The sequence below is a fragment of the Periplaneta americana genome, chromosome 10 (genome assembly GCF_040183065.1).
Source record: "Periplaneta americana isolate PAMFEO1 chromosome 10, P.americana_PAMFEO1_priV1, whole genome shotgun sequence".
Taxonomy (NCBI): Eukaryota; Metazoa; Arthropoda; class Insecta; order Blattodea; family Blattidae; genus Periplaneta; species Periplaneta americana.
In genome coordinates this window covers 92,481,057-92,498,056 of record NC_091126.1, presented here as the reverse complement: position 1 = coordinate 92,498,056, position 17,000 = coordinate 92,481,057, and the positions used below count along the sequence as shown (strand labels likewise).

Genomic DNA, 17,000 nt, shown 5'->3' with positions numbered 1-17,000 from the left:
GGGGCTAACATGAGTGTAGAGATTTGGTGCATGTAGCTACATTATGGTACAAGATACACGTGACGTCATCAATTTTTCAAATAGCACTACATACTTTAATCGTGTTACATTGATTACACACATTATGACGAGTTCAAAAATGTATCACAATGTCACCTTCCCAATCAATAAAAAAAAACAAAATGCAAAATGAATGCCATCAGAATGTGCCATTTGTTGTGGTACCCCATTCATCTTGTGCATTAACTTACACAAAACGAAAGACGACTGACGTCCATACACGTCGTGTGTTGTGTGTTTGCTGTCTTAACATGTAAACAAACGACAACTGTCCACGCCACAATCCACGTAGTGACCTGCACGTTCTCCAGATCTATCGCCACTCGACTTCTTCCTGTGAGGAACTGTAAAGGACAGTGTGTACCAGAACATTCTGACAACACCAGACAACATGCAGCAACGCATTCGACAGGCTTGTGTGTTCATTCAGCCAGCAACATGCCGGGCAGTCATACTGTCTTTCGGGGAACGCCTTCGAATGTGCATTAATGTGAATGGTCACCATTTGGAACATCTTCTGTGACTATCAAAGCATAATATTATCACATTGGAAGTACGTTTTTGTTTCGTTTTGTTGATATTGATTAGGAAGGTGACATTGTAATACATTTTTGAACTCGTCTTAATGTGTGTAATCAACGTAACATGGTTAAAGTATGTAAGTGCTATTTGAAAACTCGATGACGTCGCTTGTATCTTGTACCATAATGTAGTTACATGCACCAAATCTCCACACTCATGTTAGCCCCTCGTTCTAACATAACGCTCAAAAACAAAAATTCCAATATCTGTCCAAACAAAAAAAGTTATAATAGTTTCTCACGATAAATTGGACAAAAGTAATTCTCACACTGGTAAATGGAAAAAAATAAAACAACATATTTTTTTCTGCGACTATTGCAGTGTTCAAGGAGTTCGAATATCTGCTGGAGAACCAAGTAGGGTTGGATATCCTGGTGCAGTGGTTCGAGACCGTGGTAGACCGCTGTGTCACCTCCGCGGCCCGCGAGCGCGGCTGCCCTGTGAGAAGAATAGCGCGCCACTTTCTTCTCATCTGGGTCACTGTCGGCGCACGAGTACTCCGCGACCTCACGCTCACATCCACGCACTCCTTCGGTACGTACCTCAACTTCTTATGTACTTCCAGGACCTCCTATATTACCGGACCTGACATTGGCATCCAAGATGGCGGCCGGAGGAGGGCTTTCATAGATTGCAATGAGTTAAAATAAATACGGCATCGATGAGATTATTTTAACAAAATTCTCAATGAAACAATAAATAATAAAGTTCCTTACCTACATAAATGAACATAGTACATTCAGTAACATAAAAATATGCCTACATATACACCAATAATAAAAGAAAGCAACTGATTAAAAGCTTCAATACCGGTATGTTATTATTATATTAGGCCTAGACCAATCTGTTTTTATATATGAATATTGGCAATTTACCAATGAACTCTTGTACGATTCAGATTTGTGAGGAAATTGAAGGCAGTAATACAATACTGAATAGCTGCTATTTCAGGATTTAGGAAATCTTACCTGGATTATACAAATAGATTTCATCAGCAACTGGAAATTATATAATATGGAGTCCTGTCATCCTAGTCACTAAACTTTGTCACTGTATTCACTGAGATTGGTTGAAATAAAACTAGCTATTCACTACGTACAGTTTAACACTGTGCCCACTGATGTTGCTTTAGAATGAAATGGCACTATTCCCTGTAGTTTCTCACTATATTCACTGATGTTGATTCAGAATGAAATGAAACTATTCACTGTAGTTTCTCACTATATCCACTGATGTTGATTCAGAATGAAATGAAACTATTCACTGTAATTTCTCACTGTATCCAGTAATGTTGATTCAGAATGAAATGACTCTATTCACTATAGTTTATCACTGTAATATCCACTTATACATACACAAGGGATTAAATAGGCTGTACAACTGAAAACGATTAGGAATTCACAGCTTGGAGAGCACAGCAGCCTATTTTTTGAACTTGGAACACTTTCCATGGGTTTTATTTTTGTCTTTCAATGCCTGCTTTTCATTTTGGCATTGCAGTAATTATTAATAAATATGTTGGCCAATACCTTGCTGCACTTCACTGCTAGTTTTCTTAAAATCATTTCACATTTACGCATTACATCAAAATCTGTGGTATTTAATTCAAAGAAAGTCATTGCTAAATTCATGACAAGCTTCCTCTGACAGTTCAACTGTAAGAAGTCATTTGCAAATGTTTCGCTTAGTAAAATGTTAAATAGTTTATACACAAGTGTACGTAAACTAACAACAAAATCAGGACATTTCAGACCACCACGGTTTATGGCATCAAAATAAGAAAATTTTGTATTGTTTTCAATTATCAAGTCCCTGGCTGTAGACAAAGTTAACACACATGATACACACTTTTCTGTATTCGATCCTAACGAGTTAAGTACACTATGAGCAACATAGCCACCAATGCAGATTAGAATTTCCTGTGTACTTCTGTCAATGTCAACTGTATGTAGATATTCTAATGCATCATCAAACTTATTCAAGACAATATCTGGTACATTTTGGACAGCACGGGTATTCATATCTGAACAAGCTGATACAAAGGATGTTATTGACAGTTCTCCTAATGATGCTGATTTCATCATTAGAACACTACAGAGTTTCAATTTTCTTTCTGAATCTAGAAACTGCCCTGCCTAAACATGATAATTACCACTACTCATCTGGTGGTACTGTCCAAATCTGGCCTCCAAGTAGTCTGTCTGAAATTTTCCCAGCAGTACATACTTCCATTTCAGTTCATGGAATATGTATTTACACATGTAAATTAAACTCTCGATTGTGTGTGTCAGTGCAGTATGAGTGTCATTTGAGAGCTTCCCATTCATTTCTGAAGATTGCCAAACTTTTAAAAACAGTAAAAACTGCTCTAAAAATATAACTTTTGGATCCTCAGATCCCTGAATAGGATCACAATCGGAATCCCTTAAGTGCTTCCCTTTAAATGGGTTCTTAACATTGACAATTTTCCACCACCGAAGAATGAGCTTTACAAAATTTATTGTTCCATCGGACCAGCAAATTTCTGCCTTCTTTCGTTCTAGGGCAACAATGAATAATTTTAATGCCAATGACACCTTCTGCTTTTCAAAGTATGATGGATAGAGAGCTTTTCTTGTTAGTGCAGGGGCTTCTTTGATTAAAGAACTTTGCTCCGATTCATAAAGCTTTATCAGATCATTGAACCTAGCTTCTTTTGTAAAATAGGTACAAGAGAAGGATGATGTAGGGCACTCACTATTGGGTTCTGTTATCCAACCTGCTGGAACTACTGACAGAAGATGGTCTATCTCTGGAATATGGAAAACCTGACTTTGGGCATTCAACCAATTATTTCTAATATATTTTAACAAATTAATGCACAAAATCGAATAGTAAAAAGAGATCTCTTTCATTATTTCCTGGATTCTTTACACTAGTTTTCAAAGAGGCTCCACACATATGCTGAAACATACCTTTGTTCACGCGATTGTTGTCTGATATAAGGCACAGAGATATGTAACCACAATTTTCCAGTGCATTCAAAAGTTCACAAGTCATGTTATACAACGAAACACTAGTTAAATTCTTTACCGGATAGAGGGCAATGACATCTGCATTACTGGACAAAGGTGAAGATATCATAAAAACTGGAATTGTAGAGGCAATGTCAAGTTCCTTGCCTTCATTTACTGCAAGTCCTTCTATTTTACCACCCTTTTAGTTCAGTTTAGGTGTTACATAAATTTCGTCTAACTTTATGATAACTATCTTCTCATGTTCCTCAAGCAATTTACATTTTTCTCGTAAGTATGAGACTTGGGAAGTATTTATCCCAGAGTTATCTGTCCCCATTGTACACAAAAGGCTTCTTAAATAGGATGGATGTGGCAGTGTTAACATCTTACTTGATTGCACAAAATGATATGCACCAGGAAAAGAATAAAAAAATGTAATGCCCACACCAAAGTCTACGACAAATACCTAGACTGTGTAGTTAATGCTAGCTCTAAATGTTCTTGCAAAAATTTCAGTTTATTCTCACCTTTTTGTTCAAAAGTGTCTACGTCAATATTTAGAAAGCAACTTGATAAAATAGAAATTTTCCTTAGTGTCCATATCTTCAAATTTAAAAGATTTTAAATGGCTCAACAGGCAATCAAATTTGCTCCATTTATCACACATTCCTTCATGACCTAGACACCAGTGAAACTTACTGTTGGGAAGGCTCATGTTACTGATAAATACGAGAAAAATTCGTACCGGCACCGGGAATCGAACCCAGGACCTCTCAGCTTTGCGCGCTGAGCGCTCTTTACCAACTGAGCCATACCGGGACACGATCCACGGCGCCGGCCGAACCCCTCTCGTAGTACTGTTTTACGGCTTTACTGCCTGCATTTAAGACGATGCACGTCATATGTATGCAGGAGCGCATATTAAATGATTTTGTTGCCGTATTCAACATCAGTTAAGACTAGTCGTGTAATATTCAATGAGGTGGGCGAGACCTCATTCATTTTGATATATATATATATATATATATATATATATATATATATATATATATATATATATATATAAACTGTTAGCAGTTTTCATTAAATTGATGTTGAATAGAGCAACAAAGCCATTTAATATGCGCTCCTGCATACATATGACGTGCATCGTCTTAAATGCATGTAGTAAAGCAGTAAAACTGTACAACGAGAGGGGTTCGGCCGGCGCCGTGGATCGTGTCTCGGCATGGGTCAGTTGGTAAAGAGCGCTCAGCGCGGAAAGCTGAGAGGTCCTGGGTTCGATTCCCGGTGCCGGTACGAATTCTTCTCGTATTTATCAGTAATAATACAACTGACTAGTTAAGACTAGTCGTGTAATATTCAATGAGGTGGGCGAGACCTCATTCATATTTGATATATAAGGCTCATGTTATTATGAAAAACCTGGACTTTCAGAGCTGATGAAATCTTAATGGAAACAGCCAGCTTCTTTTGGTACTTCTGTAAAGCGGTTGTACTCAATTTTACATAACAGTGCATAATCTCCTTTATCTATAAAAATGAAGGGGGAAATATTTCTGTTGCTCACCTGAATCTTAAATTCTTGATATTCAATTATGTTGTCCCTTTCATTCCATTCTTCGAACTGCTGTTTGTCACTTGCTACGACAGTAGCTGAACGTTGACTGGGGTCTTTTCTTTTCTGTGGCAATTGTTTAGTTAAATAGGAAGGTAGATTTTCACAAATTGTAGGATAAGCTTCCTCTTGAAATTTCAACTTCCTTCTAGGCACAGTTATAAACGAACCGTCCGCACATGGAAATTTATCTTCTCTGATAACAAAATCAGAATCAAAATGTTTTATGCAAACCACTGAGTTGTTTGTTGAGGTAAAATGTTCACGATGAATGCTTCTTGTCCACTTATCCCTTAAATCTTTATCTTTTGGAAACAAAAATACATGTACAAACGGACTTTCTTTATCGTAATTCGATTTGCAACCTGAGACACTATACGTGCGAGGCATTTTAAAGTTAACAACATAACACCACTTTCAAGCTTTGTTCTCTACGAAAACAATTTATAGTCTATTAATTATAATGTCACAATTCTATTATTATGTACTAACTTATAAACCCTTCAACGATTACACTAGAGGCAAATGATACAAGAAACACAATAAACATTCGCATGAAGTACGTATACTTTCACAGTTGCGTTAACCACTCAATTGTCCACCATGTTTGTTTACTTCCGCTTACAGTGTCAGGTCCGGTAATATAGGAAGTCCTGGTACTTCATATCCTGCACTAAAAAATATGTTTCGGTGACAGATTATGTAAAGATGAGTATTAGGGTGCATTTTTTTTTATCGGAAAACGAGAATTCCACGAAAATGACAATTTAAAAAGAGACTACCATAGTGGAAGAACTTGATAAAGGTTACGTTCTCAGTTACAAATACAAACAAAATGGAATCGTGCTCCGAATCTAAAGTTCATGATTATCCTCACACGTATTGAGATGCAATGTCAGGAGGCGGTGATGATTAAGTTTAAATAATAATAATAATAATAATAATAATAATAATAATAATAATAATAATAATAATAATAATTTATTTTATTCTATTTTAACTGTCAGAATTAAGGCTTAAAGACTTCTCTTCCACTCAACCAGATCTACAATTAATACAAATGCATAAGTAATATTAATATTAATAATAATAATAATAATAATAATAATAATAACAATAATAATAACGTGTGGAATACTATTATTGAAACTTAGGCTATATAAGTTACCAGTTAAGCTGAATACTTTAGAAATGTAAAGATAAATATCTGAGATGCCACAGAAACAAACGAAATAAACTTCAATCGTATGAACAATTTCCGTTATCTGCTACAGAATCGATTGTACTATTTTGCATGTTGAAGAAGTATTACGTTTCATGTCCGATTTTTTTATATCAATGAAAGCAATAATCGTCCCCCTCTTGAATCTTCATTGTTATATAGATTATGAATCCGGAAATAGTGCTGAAATACTACAAATATTTAAGGTAGAAAATTGCATACTACTGTATTTTAGTTATCTATACATTTTTACCTAAAACCTTCTTCAAAACATTAATTCATTTGTCCCTTCCACCTTTTGCTCTATCAGTTGCTTTCATAGCCTACTGTGCGTAAGCGTCGTTCGTCTACTCATATCTATGGTACAGTAATGTAATAATGTATTAATTTCATTACACTATGCCCCGATTTACGTCTGCCGAATAAGCAGATATGCATTTTGTTTATGGATTTTGCAACAGGAATGCACATGCTACCCCCAGGGAATACGAAGTCCGATATCCAATTCGAAGACATCCAGGGTGGAATGTTTTGCTAACACTCCGTAGAAATTTGAGAGAATCAGGTATGTTAAGACCACAACACCATGTTGGCCGCAGCAGACGTGGTTCAGATGTGGAGGAAACTTTTGGATTATTAATCCGTCCACAAGTACCAGATGAATTTCTTTAAACAGTGCCATTCCACAAAATACAATTAGGCCTACAAGTTTTACAACATGGAGATAATGTATGTCCGTGAACTCCTCTGTCTATGGATCCTGTATACGATTCTAAATGATCCTAATTTCTTACGTGACATATTTCGGACAGATGAGACAGGATTTTTAGAGATTACAAATCTTCATAATCAGCACCAATGGGCAGAAGAAAAATTTCCTCACCCTACACGCCAAATAAATCAACAGATATTCCGTGTGAATGTTTGGGCTGGAATAATTAATGACTGTGTAATGGGACCATATATATGTACTAGAGGGCTACGTGAATGAGGAGAACTATGTCAATTTTTGAGAAACATACTTCCCATTTTCTTGGACGATGTTTCACTGACCGTACGAAATGAATTGTGGTTTTAACACCGAAGTACATCTGTACACTTCAGACGTCATGTGTGAAGATTTTGGGACTTGAAATTTCGTGGAAAATGGATAAGTAGAGATGGACCAATAGCCTGGTCTCCACGCTCACCGGATCTAACACCAATGGACTATTTCTTATGGGGCTATCTGAAACAGAAAGTTTACGCTACGGAAGTGTTTTTTTTTTCCTTCGGGTGAGGGCCCGCAGGCAAGCACTGCAGCCTTAGGCTTTTTGTGCTACCTCCTTATGTTAGAATGATTGTTGAAGTCCACTTAGGATCGCTCTTCAAACGTATGATTCACTGCATGTTGCCATCGTATCGATTCAGTCATAGCATCCAGTTGTGACTGGAGACCGTTCCTCCGCCTGCTTGTGATGTTATTGTGCAGCCTCTTCAGATCGATGACATCTGTTCGCAATTCATGTGCATCCTCAACTAGAAGTCAATGCCGCGTCGATTCCACGACTCACAAAGGCGCTATCTATCCGAGGGAGCTACATTTCCCCGGTCACCAGCGGTCCGCTTATTAAAGCCCCTGCGGCTTCTCTGGATATGTGCAGTTCCTGCAGACAGATGCCAGTATTTTAAAATTACCATATCTTTAGCTGCTCTGATTTAAAGGTTAAGAAGTCCCACGAAATAGAGAAAAATTCCATTCATCGTATTTTATAGAAGCTCTTATCACAAGTTCTCTAACTCATTTGTTAAAATAATCGGCTACAAACACGGCCGGTAAGGGTTTGATACCGACCAAGGTCTTATGTTGAGACCCATCAAAATGTCCGATCTGGCCTGTGAAATACCGGCTAGCTGGCAACCCTAGACCAGGGACCTGTTTCAAACCACGAGTCTCCACTTGTTTCTGTTTCTGACGAATTTTAAGTCGCCCTCTATGCCATATATTTGTGTAATAGGATCTAATACTAAATCTTGACAAATATCCTACACTAGAATAAGCAATAAAATTCGTCTAACCGCAATACGAGTCAAAGGAATGTTGGCAACTGGGGAAATAATGTTCAAGTTCTCTTGTTTGGTCATAATACGCATTATTGTCTTTATAGGATCATTCCACATGCTGAGCCTCCTAGCGAACGACTATCTTGCACACTGCGTAGAACTTCTGGAAGCTGAAGAACGGACATCTGAAATGATGCGCAACATTTCCTTGTGTAGCGACACAATATCGCCAGTGTCTGGTAAGCAGAGCGTGCCATCGGCTACGATCACCACTAGCCAGGAAATATTAGGTATGTGTCTTAATCTCTGCCATTATCTTAGTTCTCTTATAATTAAGACTAAAACACGCCGCCAAAATCTATTTTGAAATTGTATTTTACGTTCCTAAGTTGCGTGGTGACCCTTTGAGAAAAAGGTAATGAAAATATGAATATAACTAAATATCACGTGTGCTCATTTCCAAGGAAAAAGGAGTTCCGAATAAATGTGACTCCAATGTTGAGATTAGTGTAATACGAATATTAATTAAACTGTAAACTGTAAAATAGAGTATGACTAATGTCCTGAGTTCAATTCTCGAGCTCTCCTATCCTGACTAAGACTCTACATGTGTTTACTTAGTATCTCAGCGGAAATATATAACTGGGTATAGTAATTTTAAATGGAACAAGACTAACTCATTACAATTTTCTTCCTTTCCACCAATCATAATCATGTCATCATTTGATGCAGTCGTGAAAATAAGTGGGACAATAACATTTCTATCTAAGCAGGAATATCGCAAGTTTTTCATTAACTTCACGGAGCAGCGTGCTATACTTGTACAAGAGCGCAGCCGTTCGACTACCCCAACATTCACAGAATAGGAGTGGTAAGCACAATTAGCCTCAGGCTGCAGTGCAAGCTTTCGCGTCCCTCCTCCGTAAAACGGAAAAATAAACTCCAACGTATTTTCACATTTTTATACGGCCAAAACTTCCAGAAAAGCTCTAAAATCAATCAACATTCTATGATTTGTAGATTTCTTATTTTACGCGAGAGTAGAATGGACGCGAATGCAGAATTAACGAATCATTGACTTTTGTTACGGTCATGAAAAGAGCTCTCTTTTCCCTCGGGTCTTCATGGTATATTGAGGAAAACCTGTATTTTTGTATCCCCTTTCCATGTTTTGCCAAACAAATTTTGTTCCTATATAAAACAGTATGGTTTGATCATTGTTGTTATAAAATTATATTTGATAGAACGTATTGTATATATTTTTTTGTTCTAAAATATGATATAAAGGGAGGGGACTTTTATGAACTAAGACTAATATTCCATCAGTTATAGATGTTATAAACAAGTAAGCAATACGTCCTCTCTAGTATAATACCGTTGGATTTGAAAGTGTTAGCCAATTTTAGCGAATGACTTAACTCCATGTTCCCTGCTTAATTGACGAAATTCGCGCCATTCCATACTATGGGATATAACTTCCTCTGATGTACAGTCTATACAAAACTAGAAAGATATTGACAGTTCTCTCTCGCACACGCGGAAAGGGAGCGACGCGACGTTGTAAAGTTGTGCGGTAGTGCAGTGCGGCTCTTTGCGCCCTGTCTGCCGTGTCAGAACTAAGCAGCTGACACGAAATCGTAACCTCATAAATTTGTATCATACGGTAGTCTTTGACCAGACTAAATAACAATAATAATAATAGTAATAATAATAATAATAATAATAATAATAATAAACGTATGAATGCGAATATGGTACTTAGGCTAGTGTGTAAGCGATAATTTCTCTCCGTTGATACCTTACGTACATTGATTTTTTTTTATACTTGAAACCTAAATCCTTTAAAACAGTGTGCAGAGAAGAAACACTGCTGTGGAAATGATTCGCATCTCGAAGCGAAGTTTGCAGATTTTTTAACGTAGGATTCTCCTCCCGTCTGTAATATAAATATACATTCCGCCGTATTGCATCCTCCTGAACTGTATCTAAATTTGTCACCCGCTTTTCCACTTTCCTTTTTTTCTCGGGGTTTCAAGTCGGGAAGGTTCATCCTCTTGCCCATTCAATTTAAAATTTTTCTCTCCTATTTTAACGATGGTGTTCTTTTCTATTTTGAGAGCCTCTGCAGTACTATTTACCACCTGCTGTACAGGAATAAGAGGCCCGCCATTGTCTCTTCTTTCTCGAAATAGTCCCGCACATTACAAATCATTTTTCTCGCCTGACTTTTATTAATAAGAGACTTCACTTGACTTGTAGACTTGTGTACGATTTCAGTAGGCGGTGTTTGCTTTTCAGACGCGATTTCAAATGAACGGTCTGAACTGTTATTTAAAAATAGCAAGCACACTTCACTAGATTCATTATCCTGTCTATGTGACCGTGAACCAGCTTTCATCTGTTAGATTTATGAGTGTTATGTACAAAGCCTCAAAACTGTTTTGACCGACATCATATTCACTCAACTATTCAATAGAATGTATTAACGGTAGGGGAGCACTATGACTCAGGAGTGCGATCTTAAAAGATCTATTACGCTAATCTTCACGATGACTACATTAAGGCTCGCTGCGTACCCAGGCTTTGAGCAGGCATCAACAACCACACTCGTCCCTAAGCCAGTCCTCTCCGGGCGCCGCAAGCCAGCGTTCGAGGGATGAAATGGCATGACTGAATGGAGAAATGTTGAAGGAATGATATAAATGCCTAATATGGGGAAACGGGAGAACCCGGGGTAAAACTCCAAATGCGATCTTGCCCCCATCAGAATCACTGGATTTACTGGATTTTTCAATAAAAATCCCAGACTCGAATCCGAACCGTCTGCGTGACAGACTGAAGGTGTGACCATTCAACCACCGCAGGGACCACTTTTAAGTTTTAATACATAAAAGTCCGCTCGCTATATTTATTTATTTAGCTGCAGTACGTTACAATGTTGAATGATAACATTGACCTCCTGTCATATCACCCACTTCCACTCCCTATATGCAAATTGCTGCTCAATTGAAAACTTCAGACTACATTCTTTACTGGCAGACTTCTAACAATAACATCATTGTTAGCAGTTTAGCTGTGAAAGGAATTTCATAGAGTTAAGAGAAAACGGTTAACGTTTACTAAATGTAAAACGTATTGCATTGCGTTAAGGTATAGTTTAATAAATGTAAGAAGTATTGCATTGAGTTATTCCATTGAGTTAGGAGACAACGGTATAGTTTAATAAATGTTAGAAAACGTTTACTAAATGTAAAAAGTATTGCATTGAATTAGGAGGCATCGGTAACGTTTACTAAATGTAAAAAGTATTGCATTGAGTTAGGATACAACGGTAACGTTTACTAAATGTAAAAAGTATTGCAATAAGTTAGGAGACAACGGTTAACGTTTACTAAATGTAAAAAGTATTGCATTGAATTAGGATAGAACGGTAACGTTTACTAAATGTAAGAAGTATTCCATTGAATTAGGAGACAACGGTAACGTTTACTAAATGTAAAAAGTATTGCATTGAGTTAGGAAACAACGGTTAACGTTTACTAAATGTAAAAAGCATTGTGTTTCAAATCACATTACATTCTCAGATTGCGGCAGTGATTGTCTGTGTCGCACTCTAGGAATAATCCTCTTTGTATCAAATACATTTGTATTACTGTAGATATCAGCGTCATCTTAGAAGAACAAGGGAAAAACATGGAGCACAAGGAGAGAACAAGGGGAACACAAGTAGAACAGGGGAAGGGTTTACATTTTTATGTGGCAGTCAATTCCTTAGTTGTACTAAATACACTTCTTTATTTTTCTCTGTGTATTTTTCGCTTATTGTTCACAGCAATGCAATTGGATCTCTCGTACCTTTTTCATAATACGTACCAGTCCTGCTTCCCAAATACCACATTAAGCTGAAATCGATGTGCATGAGGCCATTTCACGATGTATATGACAGTGTGAAAATTTTACATTTCTATAACTTATGTTAATTTTTTTTCCTCAGAATACCACGAGGAAGCAATGCTAACATCCATGCCGTTTCCTTACCAACCAAACTTCAGCGGAAGCACTAGATCTTCCTATGACTATATCTGTCTAACAAGTCCGAGACAGGTGAGTTTGCTTTATCTGTATTCCTTTATTATCTAGGATCTAGATTGAAAAGGGTTAAATTTGGAGGAAGAAAAATACTTAATTTCTGCGGGTTCTGACGTCCTTCTCAGGGACCCCGAACATGACAAACTGTGTGAGCTCCTCGTCCCAGTGCCACTTGTCTCCTGGATTTTCTATCCTATTGAAAGGATATTAAGATTTTTAATTAAAAAATAGAAGAGAGAACTTAACTAATCAGCACATGAAGGATGCTCATTGTCAGAACTTAGTTACAAAGAGAATTTTTAAATTCTAGAGGGCCACTTGCGACTTGGTCGTTATTCAGCAGCATTATCTGTGTTGTCGGGAACCAGGCCTGAGGCTTTATGATTCTATTCGTATTGAAATCCTAGTTCTTGTTGCCAAAGCGACACTCACATATATTCTTATTTGAGCACCTCGCCGTCCTCTATTGAATATTGTGTAAATGCAGGTAGTAGGCCACTGATGAAAACGAAAGGAGGAGAGTTCGTCTGGCGCTATGCATCGAATCCCGGCATAGCTCAGTTGGTTAAGGGCACTCATCGCATCAAGGTGAGAAGTCCTGGGTTCGGTTTCCGGTGCCGGAATGAATTTTTCTCTATTAATAGTATTTACGTGAAGACTGCACAAAGTAATGGAATATACAATATTCAATAGAGGACGACAGTGTCCTCAAATAAGAACCATATCGAATGATATTAACACTAACTTAAGCTGTTGGAAATCTCCTTGGTAGCTCAGTTGGCAGAGAGATGTTTTATTACGACCGCGAGTTCAAATCTCGGTAACGGCGGAGTTGGATTTGTGGTGGGCAAAGGAAAGTTGTAAGGATTTTCTTCTTGGTTCTCCCATTTTCCCTCGTCAATCCAATAACACTCTCCACAAATCCCCTTTCATTAGAAACTTCGTCTCGAAAAATAGGACATCTCTCTTGTTTACGTGACATCTAAGCCACCGTCCGCCACAACATAAATGTTCCTCGCTGTTTGTGGTGAGTTCTAGATAACTCATAGTTCTGCATAACAGGCAACGAAGCCTACCAGTTTCTTGGTTGCCTGACGGGTAGGCTATATGACAACTGATAAATATATGGCTCTGTGAGGTACAGCAGATCATCACCAGAGATATGATATAAGGATTTCATGGCTGGAGAGGAATGCGTAGTGTGGGGGATGACGGGGCCGGCTTAGCAGGGCAGATTAATGGGTACGCAACTCATTAATAATAATAATAATAATAATAATAATAATAGCAATAATAATAATAATAATAATAATAGCAATAATAATAATTTATTTATACTGGCAGAGTTAAGGCCATAGGGCCTCCTCTTACACTCTAACCATTCAATCACATTAAACTCATTCAATCACATGTGCACATAAAGCTTATTTAGGCTACAATGCATAGGGATGCCCTATATCCCTCAATATCTCTGGGCTTTTGGCAATTATTCCTCTCCGAGATAAAATTATTTAAATAAATAAACATTTTTTTTTTCGAAAAATGCTTTAAAAACGAATGATGTCAAAGATATTGACCCAATACAAGCTTAGAATAGATGAATACTTTAACGGTCGTTTTCATCATACTGCTTATTGAAATATATAAAGTATATCTTATAAACTAATTCTGATTGGGGTTCTGGATGATACATCTAGGTATTTATTAGGCAGTACATTTCACTTGATGACGTGTCAGAGAAAGGACAATTACTGTTTTTATATATCTCAAGTTCCATTACTGATCTATGTTACTAATCAGTGATGTATGCAACGGAGGGACAAAGGAACTGGTTATCCTATCCTAATATGTCCTGACTTAGTTGCCTCATGAGTGATACCTTACTGGTACCAATTATAAGGTTCCACCCAGTCTTCGGACTGCTGACTAATTACACACACACACATACACAAACACGTTATTTAGCGTCGATGAATTTGGTAATAGCGATATGGTATTTGACGGGATATGGCCAAAGATTTGTCATGTAATGACCTGACATTCGCCTCACACTTAGGTAAATCCTCCGAAAATCCTAACTAGTTAATCAAAATTCCGAGAATTTACCAAATTCCGTGCATATATGGAAAATTATTATAGGTATTGAAACACAAAGAAAAGAACGTGATAGATACAGTTTATTACATGAACCGGACAAGTCTGCTATACCTGAACGTTTAAACAGCTATGAAACATCATCATTTTGTTTGAAGATAACGGCATGCTAGCTAGAAACGCAGGCTATTTGTGAACGTGTATTTAGTGAGACCATAGAAATTAATGTACATCCAAAGACATTAATCCGGAACAGTCCATATATTTTACAATTTTATATTTACTAAGCTGACCCGCAAGTCTTTTAGTTTAATCTTTTTTAGCCACTATCACTAAAGCATCTAAGCATCTTAGCATTGCATGCCATGTTGGCTTTGCATGGTATGTGGTAGCAACAGTCCAGTTATATTTGCGTTCCGTCATATTTGTTTCAAAGTATAGAAATCTTTTATCACAGTTAACAAGATGCACGTACATTTTATAAAAAGTTTTTATCAGCCACCGGCGTGGCTCAGTCGGTTAAGGCGCTTGCCTGCCAGTCTGAAGTTGCGCTCGGGAGCGGGTTCGTTCCCCGCTTGGGCTGATTACCTGGTTGGGTTTTTCCGAGGTTTTCCCCAACCGTAAGGTGAATGCCAGGTAATCTATGGCGAATCCTCGACCTCATCTCGCTAAATACCATCTCGCTATCACCAATCTCATCGACGCTAAATAACCTAGTAGTTGCTACAGCGTCGTTAAATAGCCAACTAAAAAAAATCTTTTATCAAAGAAACTTTTATAAATTACACTGTCATATATTTTATAATATATATTTTATAAAAGATCTTTGTTAAAGAACTTTGATAATGTAATAGCAGCCTTAAACATGTATTGCGCATAAGATTCCTGTCTCAGTAATTCCGTTATTTTTCTGTTCTATTACAGCCAAATTTTTCCACCAAGGATATAGGACACAGCAGCTTGATGCAGGAGGACAGCACTGAAGACTGTCGCTACAGCCAAGCAAAGCGATATGATTTCGTGGACGTAGCGTCGACCCCTATGATCTGTCCGACGCCCTGTGCGTACCAAGGCTACCAGCAGTACACATTAAACACAGATTGCCACTCCGGCCGCTCCACAAGCTTACCACCTGCATGAAACTAATGTCTGCTCGCTCGAACAAGGGAGTGGTAATGGACAGCATCCGTCTCCTGTCCGAACCGAAATCCGTGTGCAAAGACGGAAAACTGCAAAGCACGGAGTTCCTCTAATCCAAATACACGGACTTATTAACTACTGAAATGGATGGAATTATAGAACGACTCAAAATAAGATGATAATTTTTTGTACTACTAGAAATTCCTAACAACTATTGTCTGTCACTTTCTTGAGAAATAAAACAATCTACCGAGATAAGAATTCTATTTCTTCGTGAGTTCAAGTGAAGTGTGTGTTGGGGAAAGAAATTTCAGGTACATATTTTCCTTGCTACCACCCAATATTTCTTTCTCTAGTTACCATATTAACACATATAACGGTCAGCGCGTCTGGCAGCGAAACCAAGTGGCCCGGGTTCGATTCCCGGTCGGGGCAAGTTACCTGGTTGAGGTATTCTCCGGGGTTTTCCCTCAACCCAAAATGAGCAAATGCTGGGTAACTTTCGGTGCTGGACCCCGGATTAATTTCACCGGCATTATCACCTTCATCTCATTCAGACACTAAATAACAGAAGATGTTGATAAAGCGTCGTAAAATAACCTACTAAAAAACACATATATTCCTCCGAAGCAACTACCCTTCCGACTAGAACTATATATCAAATTAAGATATATGCTAATATGAACTTCATATCTCTCCAACCAATTAAACTGAAAGATAGCAAGTAAAATATAAACAGTGTTTTATTATACAATACTTACTTACAAATGACTTTTAAGGAACCCGGAGGTTCATTGCCGCCCTCACATAAGCCCGTCATATGTCCCTATCCTGTGCAAAATTAAACCAGTCTCTATCGTCATATCCCACCTCCCTCAAATCCATTTTAATATTTTCCTCCCATCTACGTCTCGGCCTCTCCAAAGGTCCTTTTCCCTCCGGCCTCCCAACTAACACTCTATATGTATTTCTGGATTCGCCCATACGTGCTAAATGCTCTGCCCATCTCAAACGTCTGGATTTAATGTTCCTAATTATGTCAGGTGAAGAATACAATGCGTGCAGTTCTGTGTTGTGTAACTTTCTTCATTCTCCTGTAACTTCATCCCTTTTAGCCCCAACTATTTTCCTAAGAAACTTATTCTCAAACACCCTT

General features: G+C 37.7%; 1 protein-coding gene and 1 non-coding gene across 2 annotated transcripts in view; one reads left to right on the top strand and one right to left on the bottom strand.

Annotated features, from left to right (window-relative positions):
* LOC138707728 (transcription factor RFX4-like) overlaps positions 1-16,057 on the top strand; it is a 58,010-nt gene extending 41,953 nt beyond the window's left edge. Inside the window, exons 6-9 of the mRNA XM_069837594.1 lie at positions 964-1,176; positions 8,626-8,811; positions 12,516-12,625; positions 15,629-16,057. Coding sequence (XP_069693695.1) covers positions 964-1,176; positions 8,626-8,811; positions 12,516-12,625; positions 15,629-15,844 — 725 coding nt within the window. The 3' untranslated portion in view covers positions 15,845-16,057. The remainder of the gene's footprint in view (positions 1-963; positions 1,177-8,625; positions 8,812-12,515; positions 12,626-15,628) is intronic.
* On the bottom strand, positions 4,381-4,457 carry TRNAC-GCA (transfer RNA cysteine (anticodon GCA)). Its single transcript has one exon. It is a non-coding gene; the product is annotated as a tRNA-Cys (tRNA).
* Positions 16,058-17,000: the final 943 nt, after the last annotated feature.